This window comes from Cardiocondyla obscurior, linkage group LG21 (assembly GCF_019399895.1).
Source record: "Cardiocondyla obscurior isolate alpha-2009 linkage group LG21, Cobs3.1, whole genome shotgun sequence".
NCBI lineage: Eukaryota > Metazoa > Arthropoda > Insecta > Hymenoptera > Formicidae > Cardiocondyla > Cardiocondyla obscurior.
In genome coordinates this window covers 2,423,184-2,444,030 of record NC_091884.1, presented here as the reverse complement: position 1 = coordinate 2,444,030, position 20,847 = coordinate 2,423,184, and the positions used below count along the sequence as shown (strand labels likewise).

Below are 20,847 nucleotides of genomic sequence, written 5' to 3'. Positions count from 1 at the left end.
TATACTGCGGCTTCGACTGTACTCGCGGCTCGCAGGGCGCACCAAAGTCATCGTGCACGTACCCACTGGTCGGGGCGGCGCCCGAACCCGGTCTATAAAGCGTCGCGACGCCGTGACGACGACTTCGCTCCCGCGTCCTGCCTACTCTACCCTGTCAACACGTTACGAGCCGTCGGCACCGTGAGGCAAGGTGACGAGAAAAAAAAACAGAAAGAAAAAAAAAGCAGAAAATTAAGTTAACCGTGCTCGCGAACGCGAAGCTCGCTGGACGTCGTCCCTATTAAACCGAGCCGGTCAACGAGCGACAGGGAACAGTTCGGTCCTTTCGTAGACGAGAGATTTACCAAAGAAAGCCCGGCAGGGCGAACGTGCCTGTTCGTGAAATTTTTGTGAATAATCGCGTCGCCCGGCGGAGCGAAATCCGGGAAGGATGACGGAACGTGGACGAAGGCTGCCGTCAAGCCCGACTGTTCGCGTGTCTGTTTGAAATAACGAGTCGTGATCCACGACCTTATCACCGGCGTCATATGGTACTCCACCGTCGGTGGAGAGAGAGGCGCGGTGAAAACAGTTGAACGCATCACTTTGCACTCGATCTCTCGGACGCACGTACGTTTATCTCGCCTGCGTCGAACGCGGCGGTGCGCAATATCGGCTGATCGGCGAGTACGGCTGCCCTGGATTGATTTACGGAATCGGTAAAGTTTTGCAAACCACCAGGTCGCGGCGATAAGGCGCGGCGAACCTGGCTACGGGACGAAAATACGCGCGGGTGTGGCGGTTCTAAAATTAACGTGACGTTTCGCGAGATTGCGAATAATACGCTTGCATGTTGTCGCACGGATGCAGCGGCGTTCGAGCGTTTTCTTACCGAAAGATAGCTAGCCTGCGACACAGAGATTAATGTAATGTATTTAATTTGAAAGATAAATAGCAGATTTAACGCGCTACGTACCGTGGAATCGATGATAATTAAACGTAATATAATATTTCGGAGTGCGGGAAAGGACCGAGCCTCGCAAACACGTCATAAATCCGCGAATTGTTATCTTACTTCCTTTATCACATTCATATTGTATGATAGAGATGTAATAATAGAAATAAGATAGCAATAAATTCCTGGAGTGTAGATAATACGTCCAAGATGCTTTGTGACTTTAGCAAAACGTTTTAGCTTCTACATAAATTCTTAAATAAATTTTCTAATTATAAGAAATAATTATTTCTTGAGAGGAAATTTATAGAAATCTTCAAAGGGAATAGTTTCAAAAAGATATCTGAAATTTTACTAAAATTCTGTGAGACGTCCTGATTTTTAAAAAGATATTTTATCTATCATTATATAAATGTTATTATCCTGTAATTATCGTTAACTAAAACATAAATGTATGTTGCACTTGCATACATTGTCTTTTTTTTTTTTTTTTTTAAGATAACAAATCTCTTATATAATGTCATTACTTATTTGTAACAATATATTACGTTTTTACTTATATAAGACAAACTAAAATGTTATCGTTATGTTACATTGCAATCCTTTTGAAAAACACGGTTTTATCTCCACGTTGTAGCGACACGTGCAAAGTATCGTGCAATCTTACAATGCAATTAATTTATTCTAACGCCATTGCAGCTCTTTTTTTATATAAAAAAAAAATACCAAACAATTTCGAAGACGAGCGAATAGCTAATAATAATTTTTTAAGTACATAATGTATATATAAAAGAGATAAGGATATAAAATTAAATTATTCAAGTGGACTGGACCTACATATTATGTATTGAACTATCAATATGTATACGCATATTAATGATAATTCAAAGCCTGTCGAAATATGATTTAATTGATTACATTCCTCATGGGACTTTGTTTATTCAGGTGGCGAGATTCGAATCACGCGTCAACCCCACTGATATACCTATGGCGACTATGAGCAACAGCAATGGATCGACGATGCAGATTAACACTCGGCCCGACGATATCCGCAAACGGATTATTGGATGTAAGTTTTTTTTTCTTTTTGTTTTTTTTTCCGCAACGAACAGGACATTAAAACGCGCCGAAAAAATTGCACAATGGAATTCATTGTAATTCTAATCGCAGAGTCAAAAAATGGAAGAACGCATGATACAATTTTTATACTTCTTTTCGTCTTGCTTTAGTTTTATTTTAATTTTTTTTGCAAGATATTATCAGTACTTAAGAATGACGCGCGTTGTTAAAATTGATTGGAAGACTGGCGTTATTCCAAGAACATTATTTTCACGAATGCAAACATTAATATCAGTGATTCTTGAGCGTATACGTGGCGGAAGTCAGATGAAGGCTCTTAACGGTTATAACATCGTTGTTCAACCTTAAGTTCTAGAAATAAATTATTTCTCGAGTGTAAAGAAGGTCATTCTTTATGTGATCGAACTACATTGTGAGACGGACATTTGCGCAACAATTTTTCAATAATTTTATCATTTAAGCTTATTAAAATAAAACTAGCAAAGCTAATTTTGAGAAATATATAATTGTAAATTTTAAAAAACACATGTATGCGTACACATTGCCTAAACAGCCGCAAAGATTTATATATTTTATTCTACAAGTCTCAAAAATATATCTCTAAGTTTTTTTTTTCTATTTTAGAGATATCGCTTAGTAAATTTTTAATAAAATATCGATAAACGCTGGAATAAAGGAAAGTAGAGCTTTTCCTTTATCACAGGCTTGATTCGCGGAATAAATGCGAAACCAGCTCGTTTTTATGTCCATCATCAGGCTGTAATTATAGCCTACCGATAAAAATAGCTAGTACACTTTAGTGAAATTCAGGCTATTGAAAATAGAGCGTCGGTATTATCATTTTATAAAGATACTCGCTAAAATTGGCGACGCGTTAACTTATTATTTGTATTTTCCTTCCGCTTTATTTAAATTTGGTTCGGTAATCACTAATTTGCTGAATTACAGACGCAATTTCGATAATATTAGCAACATTATTATATACACGACTAGAAAAGATTTCAGTGGAATCGTCGTTGCAGGAAACTCAGGGTTTATTAATCGAAAGAAGTATACTGAATATCTGGTGCATTCTATAAGAATACGTGAACTTGGAACGCATTAGCATTCACCTTGTACTTTCTATAGACTCGCTATAAACTCCGGCCAGTCGCAAGTGGCTGATTCTAAACGCGAAAATAAGTCGAAGTGAAATATCCAGAGCGGAGACAGAAATTACTCTAGAGACCTAGCGAACGATGCCTTGTTTTCTCGTATAATATCGAGCAGTCTCCGATAGATTCTCGATAAGCTTCCGCTTTGTTGGCTCCGACTTTCGCAATTTGATCGGGCGGCGATAAGAGTCGAGCACTTGTGATCATTTCGACGACGATCTAGCACGCACGGCCGCTTTTTACGATAATGCATAAAGCCTACGGGGTGAAATTAGCGCGTTTCCCTGCAAACTACATTCTCAGAAAGGTCAAAAAAATTAACGACGATCTTTTTACAAGTTTCTCAAATTTTTTTTTTGAAAAAAGACTGATTGACGTCTCGCTGAAGTTTCGGCGCGCATCTTATACTCGCGTAAAAGGCAAATTGAAAATAAACCAATTCTTCCTGACGAGCGTAACCGACGGTTATTACCCGAGCGTTGTTTCACCCTCGCAGACAACACGGGCACGTGGGTGGTTGAGCAGAGAGGAGACTTAACGATAAAAGTGCAAGAGAGAGAAAGAGAAAGAATAATGATTAACCGAAGGAACGAAGAGTTTCCGCACGGAAGGGACGGAGACAGATACAAAGACAGAGAGCGAGGGATGAAAAAGCGGCGGAGAGTGGAAGGAAGGGTGGCAGCGGGCAAAGGTAGGGTAGCCGCAAGCGCGCATCTCGCGCATGCTACCTCGACGAAGACGAGAGACGGGAACGAACGAAAGGGTGGTTACTGGGCCGAAAGGGAAGAGCGAGGGAGGACGAACCCGGGGTTGCGAAAAAGAGAGAGAGAGAAAGAGAGGAAAACACGAGAGAGGAAGGGAAAGAGAGAGATTTGCCCTGGCAGCAACATCTAGTCGCGGTAAACCGTGTGAGAGGTGAATAACGCGCTTCTAATCCAGTCCGTGTTTCCTCCAACTTCGATTTCGGTTCGTTCCACCACGAAATATCCTCGAGCCGGGCTGCCATCAACGGTCTCGCTCGCCCGAAGTGATAGTGCGGAGATTGGAGCCGGGACGCCGCCGATTGCGTCGAGATGACGAACGGTGAGCGACTGAAAATGAGATGATATATAATATAAATACGCGCGCATTTTTTTATCTTTTTTTTCTTTTAAATTCACGTTTGATTTTTTAATTTCTATTTTATATTGCTCTTGTAATATTTTCTTAAAATACCGCTGTTATACTTTTACGTATGTACGTTATTTTTACGTATCATAGCGATTTACTGAAAACGTTTTGCAGACAAGGATTTTATTCTTCAGCGAATATCGTGAACGCTCGTAATCTTTAAAGATAAACGACTTACTTAAACATATATTATGTTTTATATTCAGCACCATAATAAGTTTTTGTAGTTACGTTACACTTCCTTGTACCTAAAATAAAATAGAAATATAATTAAACGTTGCAGAAAAAAAAAAAAACGAAGAAGATAGTATAAAAAGCTCAGCTTCGAAAGATGAGTCATGCATTGCGCAGACTCGACGAACATGAAATTATTATTGTAAGCTGTTCTGGTCGAAAACGTACCGCATTTCTCGAGGAAACAGGACCGCCTTTGTGCGCCTGCAAATTGTCCAGGGTCTGGTTCGAAAGGGAGTCTTCGTTCGCATCGGTTTCATCTCCGAATATTTCGCTCTGGGCTTCAAGCACCGGGCGCTAAATAAAAATCGATCCCTCCGAATTTCGCTGGGCGTTTCCCTGAAACGTAGTATTGCGGAATTAGTCGTTTTTCGAATGTAGGTTGTGTGCACATGTGTTCTATGACGTATGCATATTGATCGGCTTGTAGAGCAACCGAAGGCATCGGTAGAATCAATGGCAATTGAATCTACTTATACGAGCGCGTGTGTGCACGTATGAAAATTTTATGAAAAATATTTTTACAGCTAAATCTATCGTCGCTCGCGGGTTCGATAAAAGCGGGCATAATTGCAGAATTATTAAGCTATCAGCCCTTCAAAGGACGAAACGAAGCGTCCAATCGCGCGTAGCTCCTACGATCGGAAATAATCGATCAGGGTGCATGTGTGTGCGCAACAGTTATCATGCCATTGTGCGAATGCCACTCGAGAATTGCGAGCACACATGCGCGCCTATTTTCACCGTTTTAGATTTATTTTGCTATCTTATAAAGAGAAATCCCTAATCCACACAACTTCTAATAATCTTTTTTTAACGCGATAAAAAATAATATTTTATTACTTTATTTTATTACTTTTTTTTTTCTTTTTTTTTCTATTATTTTATTATTTTCTTGTATGTTTACGAACGTATAGTCTGTTGTAGTACATCGTTGAGCTTTATGTCCGGAATATCTAATGAGGCTGGTCAATAATTGTACCGTGATCGTATCGTCGAGAATTTTATTATATTCCGCGAGATTAGTGTCTGATAGAACATTGTTTATGAGATTAATCAATATTGACCAGGTGGATAAACGAATATATTTTTTTATTTCCATGACGACAGTGACAATACGGAAATAAAGCATATAGATCATACTTTCCTCCACAAAGTAATTTCACACTCTTGTGCAATGGCGAGTGTTATTATAATACTATTTCAAAGCGTCGGCTAGGTGTTAAAAAATCTTAATTTTAATTCAGAGCTTGACTAAAAAAAAAAAATAATTAATTGGAATAAAGTTTGTCATCGACTTGCGTCGCCATGAAATGCAATTGACGAGCTCTGGTCGTCTGTGTTGTCAATTGCGAACCTGAGATAGCGAAAGACACCGCGGCAAACTGTAAGTCATTGTCTGAACTGTTTGACGAGAATGGAAGTTAGGTCGGAAATATTCGCTGGACGTTATCAGACCGCGTACACCCCAAAAACTAGATAATAGCCGTCACGGACAATTACGGCAGGCGACAACGACGTAATTGTGTTGACTATGTCACTGTCCGATAGTAATAACTTTTCAGGACACATCTAACTTTCGCCTAACTATTGATGGGCGCCGTAATTCAGAATTAAGCTGATAAAGGGCGTTTTATCTAAAGGACATGGATTTCAAACTCACTTATAAACCTATTTCCCTCGTTAATACATTTGTTCAAGATACTCTCGAAGGTTTAATATCAAATTATGAAATTAAAATAATTTCATTACTAACTCAGAATTTTTTTTTACAGCGGATGACAGTACGCAGGGAGATGCGACAACATGCGGGAACATCTTGGTGATATTATCATGGATTCTTGTAGTACTGACAATGCCGTTCTCGCTTTTCGTTTGCTTTAAGGTAAGGTATTTTCTTGGAGAAAGAAGTCTCTTAATAAAAAGAAAAAGAACTAAAACGAAAAGACAGAGTAAACCCTTTGATAACGCTATTGTTAATTATTTTTTTTCTTTTTTTTTTTTTCGCTGATAGCAATTGCACTGATGAGTATTTTAATATGCAATATCATTCCATCATCGATGTAAATATAGTTACATGGAGTTTATATATAATACTATCTTTATTCACGTTGCATACGCCCGTTTTTACAACGATCTTATTATATACCGCGACCATTAAACAAGATACGCATCAATGTGCAACTCACAGGCTTTAATTAATTCACTTATCTTATTAATAACTCCTTTTATATTATTATGAACGATAAAAAAGAAAGAAGAAAAATTTAATTAGATTATGATACCACGATACCAGTCGATAGACTACTTTAAATTTCCAATTGTTATCAAGCGTAATTATCAGTGCGGCCAATTATTATCTAATTATACTGATTGACACTCGAAACGTTTACGAAGTAGCACGCTTCTTTTCGGCTTTACCGCGTTGAATCTAGATATACTTTGGAGCTGAGTTCTTAGCCTCAGTTATCGCGGCGCGATATGATGTGTAACTTAATGTTCGTAAAGTAGTTAATTGGAGTAGGGTACGTCATTCCGGATCATGTCATATGTGGCTCGGTATGCTACGCTCTTAGATATGAATCGTGTTGTTTATTGAATTTTAAAACGTTCTACCTGTGCTAAAGTCAAACAGTTCTTAATAAATTATAGAGCAGATATAGACCGACGTTAATTACTAATAAATTATGTAACGAAATGTACAATTCATTTGCAGGTTGTGCAGGAATATGAAAGAGCCGTCATATTTCGACTGGGACGTCTTCTATCGGGCGGTGCTAAGGGACCCGGTAAAAAATTAATATTATCCACATTAATTTCTTGTAAAAAAAAAAGTAAAAAAATTTGCCTGTTTATCTATATTTATACGAGTACTATCCAGTGCATGTGACTTAAATGTATATTGCATTAACAACTAAGTTATAACATTCAAGGCAATTTTAAATTTTCGTCATAGGTTCAAAGTTCGGCATATTCGTTGTCACGCATATAAAATTATTAATACAATATTTGCATTATTATTATTTTTTTTTCGTTGTAGCATTAGCAATTATTTTATTATAAGACAAATTATAAGAAGTACTATACTTTACGCGACTAAAATTGGTGATATACCGGGCTAGATAATTCGGTTGACATTTATGGCGCAATTTTTATATTATATAACACTTTGACATTTTATACGCGGTTTCTTATCGATCATAGAAGCTAATTGTTCATTCATGCTTATAGGAATCTTTTTCATCCTGCCGTGTGTGGACAACTATGCGCGGGTTGATTTACGAACACGGACCTATGATGTACCGCCGCAAGAGGTAATTGTACTCTATTGTCACCCATACATAGTACGAAAGATATTAATTTAATTATCTACATTAGGTCCTAACAAAAGACAGCGTTACGGTATCCGTTGATGCAGTGGTTTACTACCGTGTTAATAACGCGACCATTTCGATTGCGAACGTAGAAAATGCGCATCATAGTACAAGACTACTGGCACAAACAACATTGAGAAATACCATGGGGACACGACCGCTTCATGAAATATTAAGCGAGCGAGAGACAATCTCTGGAAACATGCAGGTATGTACATATAAAATATAAGATATTTAGCCCATTACACTACGCCCTTTAAAAAAAATGAATTAATATGTATTAATGACATTCTGATGATCGTATTTATATATAGGTTTCCCTTGACGAAGCCACTGATACGTGGGGGATAAAGGTAGAACGGGTCGAAATGTGAGTATATAAATTGTTTGTTCTGTAATAGCATTGACATATTCAAAGATGTATAATTTTGAATCTATAATTATTTTTGTTAAGTACTTTCTTTCTATATTAATTAAATAATGATTTAATATTACTTGTATTATTATAAATTTAATCAAAATTTTCATAACGATAATAATAAACTGTAATTTTTATCATGATTCTACAGTAAAGATGTACGATTACCCGTTCAACTACAGCGTGCTATGGCGGCAGAAGCCGAAGCTGCACGTGAAGCACGCGCTAAGGTATGATAATTAAATGTATAATATAAAAAAAAAATAAAACTATTATTTATATTTTAATTATATTCGTTGAATATCTGCAAACGCGTAATTATTTCGATAGGTGATCGCTGCAGAAGGTGAACAAAAGGCCAGCAGAGCTCTGCGAGAAGCGTCGGAAGTCATCGGTGATTCACCGGCTGCCTTGCAACTTCGTTATTTGCAGGTAACATATACATCTATTAAATAAAAAGGAGTGCCATTTTTGACCATGCAACCTAACATTGTTTAGGTTATATAATTAAGATCTCATTCAAAAATAGCACTTCTGTCTATTAAATTAAATTTATACGACGTTCAAGCTTCGCCTAAATATACAATTGATTATTTCTATTAATATATTACTATTGATCAAACTGTTATCAATGATTAAATTATACATTCGCACACTAATATTCTTTTCACATTCTTGTTTTAATTTTAGACACTGAATACGATATCAGCAGAGAAAAACTCTACCATCGTCTTTCCGCTACCAATCGATATGCTGACATATTTTATGAAATCTTTGCCGAAGGAATAATCATCACGTGAAAGAGAAAGAAGGAAATAAGAAAGATCGCGAGTTTCACAAAGTATAACAATCGAGAGAAAAAAATAACAATCCCCCGTTAAGAAATGTTTTATTTGACGATCTAATATCCGTTCTATTTGACATGCTTGGATATATTTTGGAGAGTTGCCAATATTCGACTAATTTTTAGTAATTTCAATTTAACAGGCTGATTAACTGAGTGATTATCTGTAACATTGCGCATGTGATTTTCGTCGCACAGGATCAACATAAAGAATTCTATATGGCATAGACTGAGACACATATTTTTGGAAAATCTTACAGTTATTTTATACGTTTACATGCTATAAGAAGTAGGAAAATTTATAGCATGTGCATAGGGATGTAATCGAACAACATTAATATTTGCGTATGTTGGGTCGTCCATTTTTGACATAGCAATAATTTCATTCGAGTAAAGTATAGATTTTTGCAATTAACAAATTCAAACAGTGAAAAAAAAAAAATATAATCTTGCAAATGAATTAATCCGTTCATTATAGATCTCGCACTGCCACTAATATCAGACTTGTACAAAATGCGATATCGATTTTAAAATATTAATTATTTGATTGAGACATAAAAAATGATAAATTTAATTAGTACAATAATTATTCGTGATAAATATTGAAAAGAGATTTTCCTAGCTCAATTTTGTGATACAATTCAACTGAATGAAATCACACCACTCAATAATCAATCGTGAAAGCAATTTTAGTCTTGCCTATTTAGCGTACGGTACTAAATTACGTTTTGTTGAATAAAATATTTGTTTCACGGTATATAAATATAAATATATATATATATATATATATTTCCTCGATAATTTTATACTTTGATCGTGTGGTGCTATTAAACGCTTACCGCTAATACTGGTAATATTGTCAAGAGCGCTTAAGTGTTAAGAATAATTAATTTTACAGTCACTAGAAATATTTGTACTTTAGCGGCCTGTGAAATAAAAGCTTGGTCGAACATCGGCAACTCTTGGTAGGGATATTTATATATTGTTTACTCAATTACCATACTTTGATATTCTCGTAAAGAGAAAAGAAAAAAAAAGATTATCGAACATATATAGAGATGATCTCGGAAAACATTCAGTATTATTAATAAAAATGCAAAATTGAATTGATAAAGTAGTTATATGCTAAGAACATATAGAATAATTAAATAATTAAATCATCAAAGAATACATGCGCATCTAATAATATTCTCGTTTAGTAAATTTTTTTTTTCTTTTTTTTAAGTCCCCGATCCATGATTTCTCTATTTTCTGTATGTAAATATGTTCGATGATCTGTAATATTATATTTGTGTGTAAGGGGAATTAAATTTTTATGTTATATTATTAGCGATTCAAAGGCAAATGTGAATCGCTTATATTGAATTACACTCTGATAGAATAATTACGATATTGATTTTAAAAGACTTGTCAAGAAAATCTATTGTAACTGTGATGGCTGTTAGATTTTAGAATAAGGTCGGTTCGCGTGACATGATCTTAAAGCTAACCGATTGCCGTTTCACTTCCTCATACGTGTTTTAAAGGTAAGGCACGGCATTTGACTTGCATTAGAACGGAAGACGTTTCAATTTGCAACGCGGAAAGCGATAATGAGAAACGACTCTAATACAGTTAAGCGGCTGAATCGTTTAACACTAATTGGATTTAACATTGTTTCGGTGTCTATAACTATGCAATGTTTCCCGAAAATAATCGAGAATTTTAAAGAAATTTGAAAATATTTAAAAATAATTTATTTTAGAGGAACATATTTGTACCTTTTTCCAAACAAGCTGAAAAAGCTTGCTTTTATATACTCTTCTCTTTTTTTCGTGATGGGACCAATATACATCGAACCATTTTGAACATATGACGAAAATTTTTAACACTATAATTCTAATTATTATATTAAATCAACCTAAAACCAAGACTTTTTTTCTTTTAAATATTCTTAAAATGGAGAGTCTTGAAAGTTTTGAAGATTTTAAAATATATATATATATATCTAAATAAAACAAAAAATTATTATTAAAGCAAATTTGAAAATTTATAAAAAGAGAAGTATCTTCAGATGCCCATCACTACTTCTCCCTTTGCTCTTTATATATATATACATATGTTATTATATATAAAGTTCATAAACTTTTTAAAATATTTAATCACTTTTATGGATAATTATAAATAAAATAGTATCGTGTCCTGAAGAGTATATAACTCTTATCATACAATATATAATTCCCATTACATTAAAAAATTTAATACATATATAATAAAAAAAAAAAAAAAAAAAAAAAAAACTAGAAAGATGAGAGTCACTACTTAATTATTTGAGTGAATGTTGAGAATATGAGAATTTTTGAATACTAAACAATTAAAGAGATAACATTAACAAGTTATCGGAGGAATAATTGTAAACGTAACTATATAAAAATTGGAGTTAACAATTAATCAATTTTAAATGTTTAAATCATTTATAAGTTGTTGTATCTCTAATATATTAAGTTGGGACATAATTACTCTCATCTCAACTAACACCTCTTATTGCTTCTCACCAAATTCTTTTGAATTTGATGGGGTGGCTTGTATATACCGTATATTATATGTATACATAATATATACATACATTCACACATCGTACGCATATGCATACGTGTATGTGTGCGTTCATTTACAGCATTAATTAAGTTTTGTGCTTTTTAAAAATAAAACTGAGAAAGATATCTCCAGTTTTATCAAATGTATAAATGCATGCACAACATCTATTAATTAATTTAAGTTATATTAATTTTCTCTCTTGTCTTTAATTAGTCTACTGATTTGCAGATGCTAATGATGCAAAGTTTGTGAATATTATAAATGCTGTAATATTTTATTGCTACTATTATTTTGTATAATTTATTATTTAATTACGATAGCACGATTATTTTTACCACGATGATCATTATCCTATTTTCATAGGTTTATTATTTTATCAATTACTATTATATTTTAATCATCATTAATTCCGTATAAATACACAATACGTAATAAAAAAAAAATAAGAAGATGCGTTTCTCTTCTTGTTTTTTAATGTATGGAAATATTAGAAAATGACACGAATATAAAAGAGAAAATGTTCACGCACGTTGGAAGAGACACGCATACTTTTTAATTTATATGCGGCACATTTTATGTATGAAGCTAAGTTACCAGTTGCTTTTTAAACGTACTCTTTGTACGTCGATATAATTATTAAAAAAAAAATATATGTATTAAAACTTTAAAAGAAATAAAAATGAAAAATAATTCTTACGTTTCAGTCCTTTGTCTATGCTCAACGGGATAGCTTCTATTTTAATTTCGTCGTGCACGGTTGTTGCACGTAATTAAGACAAAAGCCTCTATTTCCAACGTCACCGGGTGCCTCGGTGCTGTCTGTGTGAAAAATCAATCTAAACGGTTTTACAGTGCCTGAAAAAAATATTGATAATAAATAATTAATATAAATTTTCATGTAGTTATACTAAGAATATTTTTAAAAAAGTCTAATTGGTCATAAAATATGCTGGATGTTTGATCAGGATCCATTACGATAAAATTACTCACTGATAACAGACGACCCGTTCAAGTTTTGGGCTTCCGAATTAAAAGTCCCACCGCACAATCGATCGACACAAGTTATCGGTGTCGATGATAGCCGACCCAGATTCATAGCGCACGGTATCGACAACCAATCGGTCATACAATTTGTACCTGTCATAGACACAATCTGCGTACCCTGTGTATTTCCTGTCAACGTGAATGCGTTGCTACGCATTACTTGACCTGATATACCAAATCCAGTGGTCATCATTACATCCTGAGCTGTAAAAAAAAATCGCGTAAGATATCGTCAGCATTAAAGAGACACGGTAAAAGAAATTCGGTAGAAAAAAAATTAGTTTTAATACCGTCGTCAGAACATGCCATGTATTGGATTCCGCAAAAGTTTCTCTCCATCCTGATACATATACTATAATCTTGATTCGATAATTGTAATCCGGTAGTGGGATCGTAATTGAAGGACTTTAACTGTCCGGAGACTCCGGTAAAATACTGAAGACATCCCTCTTCAGCTCGGTATATTGTGCTACATCGTATTTGTGAAATACGGACCTTCCACGATCGCGAAAAAGAGTTACCGCTTGTAACGAAAGTCAAAGTAACTGGGTTGGTTTGACCGACACCTGTATCTATGTACACTGTAAGTATTTAACTCGCATTAAGAATTGAATAGCGATTTAAAATAGTATCGATAAAAATAACATAGGCGAATAAAGTTTTTATTTTCAATTTCTTTTTTCAATACTTACTGTGATTTCCGTCATTATTACCGCATATCGTCGGCACCGGATTGCCACCGGAAACGATAAATTGATCATAAGTGCAAACGTTATTCATTGTTTCCGGGCCCCTAATATTGAACTGTACAAAGTCCAATCTACAATAAAAAATTTTTTTAATACTTTTAAAAATTAGTAACTATAATTTAATATGCTTAACAATATATTTATGTATTTAACAATGTACTTACCGATACTGGCATACATCTGGATCCGATTTCACTAGTGTTACTTGACACGAGTCCATGCCGTCGAAACTTGATGGATAATTCGGGTTGACAAAGTGCGTGTTGTTATCAGCAGTCATCCCGCCGCATGATACCGTAACTATGAAATAATAAAAAAATAAAATTAACATTTTTATTATAAAAATAACCAATGAAATCTGAATGTGTTCAATCAAACCTATGCAACAGACTCCGTAACCATTTGCGCAAACCCCGCTAGAGATACCTCCGCGTTGCACGCATTCCGCCGCGGCAACACATGTGCCGTTCTCCCCGTTCAATCCGCCGCAGATATTATTCTCGAACTTGACCAGCGTAAATAACGGCAGAACTATGTATACATGTGCGTAATAATAGTATATTTTATATTTTTCTTATAATATAAATTTAAAAAATTAATAAAAATTTATTAAATTAAAAATCCTATGAATTTTCTTTTTCTCAAGCTGATATTTCCACGATGCATTTTTACTCACGTCTTTTATCCCTCGCCATTTGAGTGTGATTATTTGGAAATTTAGATTCCCATTTACGTTTCGTCACTCTTGCGGCTGAAAGGATTGATCCGTTGTCATTCATCTGCCACAATCGTCTTCTGTCCGCGATTCTGTGTCTGCCACCATTGTTCCAGGCGTCGATGCAAGAGTGAAACACAATGCTGCATATCAGAAGCGTGATCAGTGATCGATCTTTAATCATTCTGCGATCCCCAATGCGTTTGTTTCTGTAGATAAAAAAATGTGGTGCTCAGAAATTTCGTTATTGCCGCAAATAAAGCACCTCTTTTTTATTAAACTTTTATCGTATAAATTTGATACACCACAATTCTCGTGGCGGACCGCGCATTTCACTTGACAGAAACGTCAACTAACTTACATGAATCCAAGGTGTCAAGTTAAATATACCCAGAAATACTATTTATTCGGTCTATATATCATGCAGCAAACTGAAATATCTAACTTGTCCACCCACACATACGAATTTTAGAGAAAGTCGAGAAATTTAATTGACGCTCGCCAAATAACGTATTGTATTTGTCCCCTGAGTCGCGATAAGTACTTCACTTTCTCTCTTAAATCGATTATAATTGTTGCCGTTAGATAAGAGTAACTACCTTAAACAAGAGGCAGTTAGAAAAGTTTGCTCGAGAAATACATTGTTTCGTCACCGTATATTTTTCATCGCAGTAATGAAAAAAAGAGAAGAAACGTAAATTGAGAAAGCCACGTTACCGCTCTCTAAATTGCTTGCGTGTGACGTTTTCTTACCATGGTGTATAAGTTCCGAGATACCCGCGACAGATAGGACAATAGTGGTCCGTATTGTTGCAGGAATCTATACAACATGGTATCATGCAGCACGGCCAGCATCTGCAATAAAAGAGTACAATAATTATAGCAGAATGTCTTTTGATTCTTTTATTAAATCTCAATAAAATTTTAATAAACTTGATAGATTATTTTGTCAAGATTTATTATAATTATATTATGTTTCAACAATATATGCATTAGATATAAAACTAAATGTATGTATATTGTATTAATTACAATATTAATAAGTGCAATTCTTTTATAAAAGTCTTATAAAAATCTTATAAAAGCGTGACTTATTATAAAATGAAATTTCACTTATCACTTTCGCGTTAAACTTACCTTAGTAGAAAGAGCATCAATGCGGTAAGATGAGTAATCGCAGGTCGACGTACCATCACGACGGTGATAATGAGCGTCGAGCATCGGGGACAAATCGCAGCTGTGGGCACTCGTGGCCAGTCTCTTGTCGTGTTCGCTGAAAAAATTATAACATATTTGTAGATTATATCTGTTTCAAGATATTAGATGTTTTTAATTAGCTGTGAGTGAGTTAATTATCAAATAGAAACAAAGTACTTTAAGAAATCTGACGAAACTTTGATCGTACCATAAATAAATATTACTAAAACAAATTTTTTGAAGCTGACTATTAAGGTATTTTTAAATTGCTTTACCGGGTAGAGAGACGAATGACTCCACATCAATTCCCTGCGCTTGGGAATAGGTGGGTGGTGGAACTTGTGCCACGAATGATAGATTATTTGTCCGGAAGGTGAATTCATGCGAATTAATGAATGTCGAGGAGTACGTGGGTGGTGCGCCTCTCGAACAGGGAATATCCTACAATAATATTAAAAATATTATAATAATAATTAATGTGTTATGGAGCAGATATAATTTCAACTTGATTAACAGCGTTCTTCTTTTATGTGCCTCGTCTCTCACAGCCGATGTACACCGAAAGCAATTACTGAGTTTCCATCGTCGTCGAGATCCCCGTCGTCTTCCACATCGTCTCTCGTGAAAAGATGATCGATTGACACGCAGCCAAGACGATTCACTCGAAGATGGATTTAACGCTTCTTCTCGCGAATTAAAATACCAGTAGCTTAGATTCTGAACACCTTAAAAAAATATCCAGAATAATAACTATCGATTTTAAATTCATATTAATTTCTTCTCTATTTATACCTGGCATAGGTTCAACATCGTTGACATCAGTTACTCGTTGTACGTTCTCGTTTAAAGAAATTGAGGTTTCGCCGATCATATTTCATGCAATTCTAAAAGTATGTATGCATGTATAATTATTGTATAAAGTAGTATAAGTACCTAAAGTATTGAAATTATTATATTACATGGCACTCTAGTATTTAAACCATCTTATTCGAAGAAAATAATCGTCCGGCGATGATTTTCTTGAGCGCTGTCATTGTCAATTAAGTCTGAAGAAGACGGCCTGAATCTATCGTCGTGTCGTCGACAATTTTCAGAGAATTATTGGAGGGCAAGATAAATATTTCATGCTTTCTCGCGCGGGATTTATGGCAATGATCATCTTCGATATTTCGTAACTGACCTGCAGCGGTAAGCTTTGTATTATTTCATGATCGATTCACTATCAATTTTTATCATGTATGTACGGTGCGCAATTCTCGGGCCTATTTTATTGTGGATCTCACATCGCGCGTGTAATGTGAAATTAGCGTCGTGTATGAGAATAAAAGTGAATATCACGAAATAGTCGATGAAAAAAAACTAAAGAAAAGATAATTTTGATCGTACACCGAAGGGCGAGATATGGCCTTTTCTGCGGCTAAAATAGCAAGCGTATGTAATCATAGGCGGTGGAGGCAGAAAACGAGAGAACGGGAAGAAATCGGTCATCGGCAATCCGGCCGGCGCGGTACATACATGCGGAACATATGAAACTACGTACACGACGCTAAAATTACGTACACTAGCTGCTGTCGGTGCAGCAAACGACATATATGCTTTCCATCGTACGTACAAAGTACATTACGACATACAAAAACCATCAAAAGTTAATTTTAAACAATATACGTACTATAGATGTTCGTAAGTAATATGGTAAAAATGCGCAAGAAAACTGGAAGGGTATACCGTGTATTACAGGAGCGCAGTTTTCGCGTCCTCGAGGACTTCGAGTCCGGAACAGTCCGGAAGCTCTAGAAAACGGTGTGGCGCGGTATCGTGTTGAATCAAGCCGAGCAGAGTGAAGTGGAAGTGGTGAGAGCGGGAGCGAGAGCGGGAGCGGGAGCGAGCACGGCAGCAAGCGCGGGAACGAGTGAGCGTTGCGCCGACGCCATCATGCAAAGCAGCAGACTGACCAGTCAGGCTAGGTCGGCTAGGACCAGATTAGATCAGACTGACCAGACTGTCAAGAGTACAAAAGGACCAACTGTACCAATCAGTGGTCGCAGATTTTAGACGGGCAACATATGCACACTAGGCGCAATGCAGTGTCCGTATGTGCCCGTAGCGCCTGCTAATGCCTCGGACGCAGAGAACCCAACTCGGAATCGCGGCTTCCACGCGTCAAGATACAGAGGCTCGTCCGTGTGAAGCCAGCGTTTCAGCTGCCGTCGGATAGAAGAACAGGCCAGACCTATACACTGTCTGTCCTGTTCTTTCGTGGCGTCGTCGGCAGATATCGCAGATCCGCTTCTCGGTACCATCGCGGAGTCTTAAATAATTTTAAATAGTACGAAATCCGAGTCACCGAATTGTGTATTGTACGACATTTTCAAGATATAATGTAATATAAGTTTTTAATGCACAATGCAACAAAAATTTTCCGTCCCACTTAAACAGACTGCGGACTGTCGGTTGTATATATTTTTAATATTTTCTCTAAGTACAACCGGTGTGGTTAAAAATTTTTGATGCATTCTACACATCATTTTTCTTAAAGCAATACAATATTAGTGCAAATAAATATATTTAATATATGTATACAGGCGCGCGCCTGTATTTTAATTCAAGGAAATAAGACAGCTGTCTTATTTAATTCATTAAATAAAAAATTTGTAAAAAAAAGCATTATTTCTCTGAAAGTAATATATATTAAAGTATATGCATATAAAAATATATAAGTATATATAAAACATATGTAATATAACAATTAAAATAAAAAGAAATATAGACAGTTAAATAAGGAATTTGTAAAAAAAAAGCATTATTTCTCTGAAAGTAATATATATTAAAGCATATGCATATAAAAATTAAAATAAAAAGAAATAAAGATAATTAAATAAGGAATTTATAAAAAAAAAAAGCATTATTTCTCTGAAAGTAAAATATATTAAAGCATATGCATATAAAAATATATAAGTATATATAAAACATATGTAATATAACATTTAAAATAAAAAGAAATAAAGACAAATAAGGAATTTGTAAAAAAAAAAAAAAAAAGCATGCGACTCACGAATCTGCATGAGCTTCAGCGGAGTTGTTGCCGGTGACTGTAACATAAATAGGAAAATATTAATTCAGACAGTTAGTTAATAAGATTCATATAAAAAAAGTAAAAGTTTTTTTTTAATAAAGATTTTGATTTAAAAATTAATGCTTACCTTAAAGTTGCTCCGCCGATGCAGGATGCCCCCCGGGCCTGCTCCTCCTCTCAGATAAAAGGTCGTCGTCGTCGAGTCATCTTTTCGCGCACTGGAAACTCTCGCGAAATACTGTCATTAACCCCTAACGCTATCACTCATAATTTAAATTATCACTCATTAGTTTACATTATCACTCACAGTTTAAATTATTATTAAAACACGGCACCCCGTATTATAAACGAAAACGCGAAACTGTACACTCACACTCACACTCACTCACATAATATTCAACGCGCACTTCATAACACTATGACTCATATTCACCGCGCACTTTATTACATTATCACTCATACCTAGTTTAAATTATTATAAAACAAGAAAAAATTGTTCGAATAAGAATTTAAAACTACTAAAATACGCATCGCACAATCCGGCGTAACGCGAATCTCTCAAGCAGCAGATGCCAATTTCCCGAATTGCGTGCAGTAGCGCACGCACTATCAGTCACGGCTAACGAAACAGAAAACGACACTCCGCGAGGGACCGACGAATACTCCGGGCTGTACGACGATCCATTAAAAAATAAATTAAAAACGCGAATTACTATATCCCGAAAGCGCGAAACAATATTCCGATTACGAGAAAAGCGATCTTGTTTTGTAATAACTTAAACACGGCACCCCGTATTATAAACGAAAACGCGACACTGTACACTCACACTCACTTACATAATATTCACCGCGCACTTCATAACACTATGACACATATTCACCGCGCACTTCATAACACTATGACACATATTTACCGCGCACTTCATAACACTATGACACATATTCACCGCGCACTTTATTACACTATCACTCATACCTAGTTTAAATTATTATAAAACAAGGAAAAATTGTTCGAATAAGAATTTAAAACTACTAAAATACGCATCGCACAATCCGGCGTAACGCGAATCTCTCAAGCAGCAGATGCCAATTTCCCGAATTGCGTGCAGTAGCGCACGCACTATCAGTCACGGCTAACGAAACAGAAAACGACACTCCGCGAGGGACCGACGAATACTCCGGGCTGTACGACGATCCCTTAAAAAATAAATTAAAAACGCGAATTACTATATCCCGAAAGCGCGAAACAATATTCCGATCACGAGAAAAGCGACCTTGTTTTATAATAACTTAAACACGGCACCCCGTATTATAAACGAAAACGCGACACTGTACACTCACACTCACACTCACTTACATAATATTCACCGCGCACTTCATAACACTATGACACATATTCACCGCGCACTTCATAACACTATGACACATATTCACCGCGCACTTCATAACACTATGACTCATATTCACCGCGCACTTTATTACATTGTCACTTAGAGCGTAACTTATCATAAAACAAGGAAAAATTGTTCAAATAGAAATTAAAAAATACTAAAATACGCATCGCACAATCCGGCGTAACGCGAATCTCTCAAGCAGAAGATACCGTTTCCCGAATTGCATGTAATAGTAGTGACCTTTAATAACGGCATGACTCATTGCGGCAACGGCGACTAACGCGCGTAAGCTAGGGTAAAATGCGTCAGGCCTTACCGCGGATCGCATACGTGAGTCCTGAAGTACCGAAAGAAACGAGAAAACGAGGGAAAAGTTGAAGGAAAGCATCTTCATGCTCTGTTCTGTTCGAGACCGTGCATGTGAGAGAGAACGCACGAGCGATCGCTAAGAAATCATTAGAGGCGCCTATAATGATTTCTTAGCGATCACTCATGCGTTCTCTCTCACACGCACGGTCGCGAACAGAACAGAACATGAAGATGCCTTCCTCCAACTTTTCCCTCGTTCTCTCGCTTCTCCCGATACTCCAAGGTTCACGTACACGATCCGCGGTAAGGCCTAACGCACTCCACCCTAGCTCATGCGCGTTAGCCGCTGTCACCACAGTGAGTCAGGTCATCATTGCCGGTCACTATACACTATTAGCACGTCTTACCAGACAGAAAATCGACACTCCGCAAGAGATAACGCGTACTCTGGCTGTACGACGATTAATTAAAAAATAAATTGAAACGCGAATTATTATATCCCGAAAGCGCGAAACAATATTCCGATCACGAAAAAGCATCCTTGTTTTATAATAAATTAACGTTCTCCGCGCACTAGATCA

At 35.9% G+C, this 20,847-nt stretch overlaps 2 protein-coding genes and 1 long non-coding RNA gene across 4 annotated transcripts; 1 reads left to right on the top strand and 2 right to left on the bottom strand.

Annotated features, from left to right (window-relative positions):
• Nucleotides 1-1,454: 1,454 nt before the first annotated feature.
• Nucleotides 1,455-11,494, top strand: LOC139110772 (band 7 protein AGAP004871). The gene is made up of 9 exons (XM_070670808.1): nt 1,455-2,003; nt 6,348-6,457; nt 7,289-7,361; nt 7,804-7,886; nt 7,951-8,154; nt 8,261-8,316; nt 8,516-8,594; nt 8,695-8,796; nt 9,055-11,494. Exons 1-9 carry the CDS (start codon nt 1,811-1,813, stop codon nt 9,151-9,153), a joined length of 999 nt encoding a protein of 332 aa, XP_070526909.1. The 5' UTR covers nt 1,455-1,810; the 3' UTR covers nt 9,154-11,494.
• Nucleotides 2,066-15,933, bottom strand: LOC139110771 (uncharacterized). Of its 2 annotated transcripts, XM_070670806.1 has the most exons (13): nt 15,766-15,933; nt 15,431-15,566; nt 15,048-15,148; nt 14,255-14,499; nt 13,957-14,109; nt 13,743-13,878; nt 13,522-13,649; nt 13,120-13,410; nt 12,776-13,033; nt 12,483-12,640; nt 4,741-4,911; nt 4,517-4,586; nt 2,066-4,259 (listed from the first exon to the last, which is right to left on the bottom strand). In XM_070670806.1, the coding sequence occupies exons 2-10, from the start codon at nt 15,512-15,514 to the stop codon at nt 12,519-12,521; spliced, it is 1,518 nt and encodes a 505-aa protein (XP_070526907.1). In that variant the 5' UTR covers nt 15,515-15,566; nt 15,766-15,933; the 3' UTR covers nt 2,066-4,259; nt 4,517-4,586; nt 4,741-4,911; nt 12,483-12,518. The 2 variants fall into 2 exon arrangements, with proteins under 2 accessions (XP_070526907.1, XP_070526906.1); XM_070670805.1 differs by lacking the exons at nt 15,431-15,566; nt 15,766-15,933 and having other exon boundaries at nt 14,255-14,502; nt 15,047-15,148.
• Nucleotides 15,934-18,542: 2,609 nt separating this feature from the next.
• On the bottom strand, nt 18,543-20,216 carry LOC139110773 (uncharacterized). Its single transcript, XR_011547046.1, has 2 exons — nt 18,691-20,216; nt 18,543-18,579 (listed from the first exon to the last, which is right to left on the bottom strand). It is a non-coding gene; the product is annotated as an uncharacterized lncRNA (long non-coding RNA).
• Between the last annotated feature and the right edge of the window lie 631 nt (nt 20,217-20,847).

Excerpts from the sequence above, each read along its gene's own strand:
- LOC139110771 (XM_070670806.1), bottom strand. The coding sequence starts at position 15,514 with ATGCTCGACGCTCATTATCACCGTCGTGATGGTACGTCGACCTGCGAT. Across the intron at positions 14,500-15,047 it reads TCTCGGAACTTATACACCAT|CAAACGCATTGGGGATCGCA; the intron begins GGTAAGAAAACG and ends TATCTACAGAAA. Across the intron at positions 13,411-13,521 it reads TAATAATGACGGAAATCACA|TGTACATAGATACAGGTGTC; the intron begins GTAAGTATTGAA and ends AAATACTTACAG.
- LOC139110772 (XM_070670808.1), top strand. The coding sequence starts at position 1,811 with ATGATAATTCAAAGCCTGTCGAAATATGATTTAATTGATTACATTCCT. Across the intron at positions 6,458-7,288 it reads CGCTTTTCGTTTGCTTTAAG|GTTGTGCAGGAATATGAAAG; the intron begins GTAAGGTATTTT and ends ATTCATTTGCAG. Across the intron at positions 8,317-8,515 it reads AAGGTAGAACGGGTCGAAAT|TAAAGATGTACGATTACCCG; the intron begins GTGAGTATATAA and ends ATGATTCTACAG.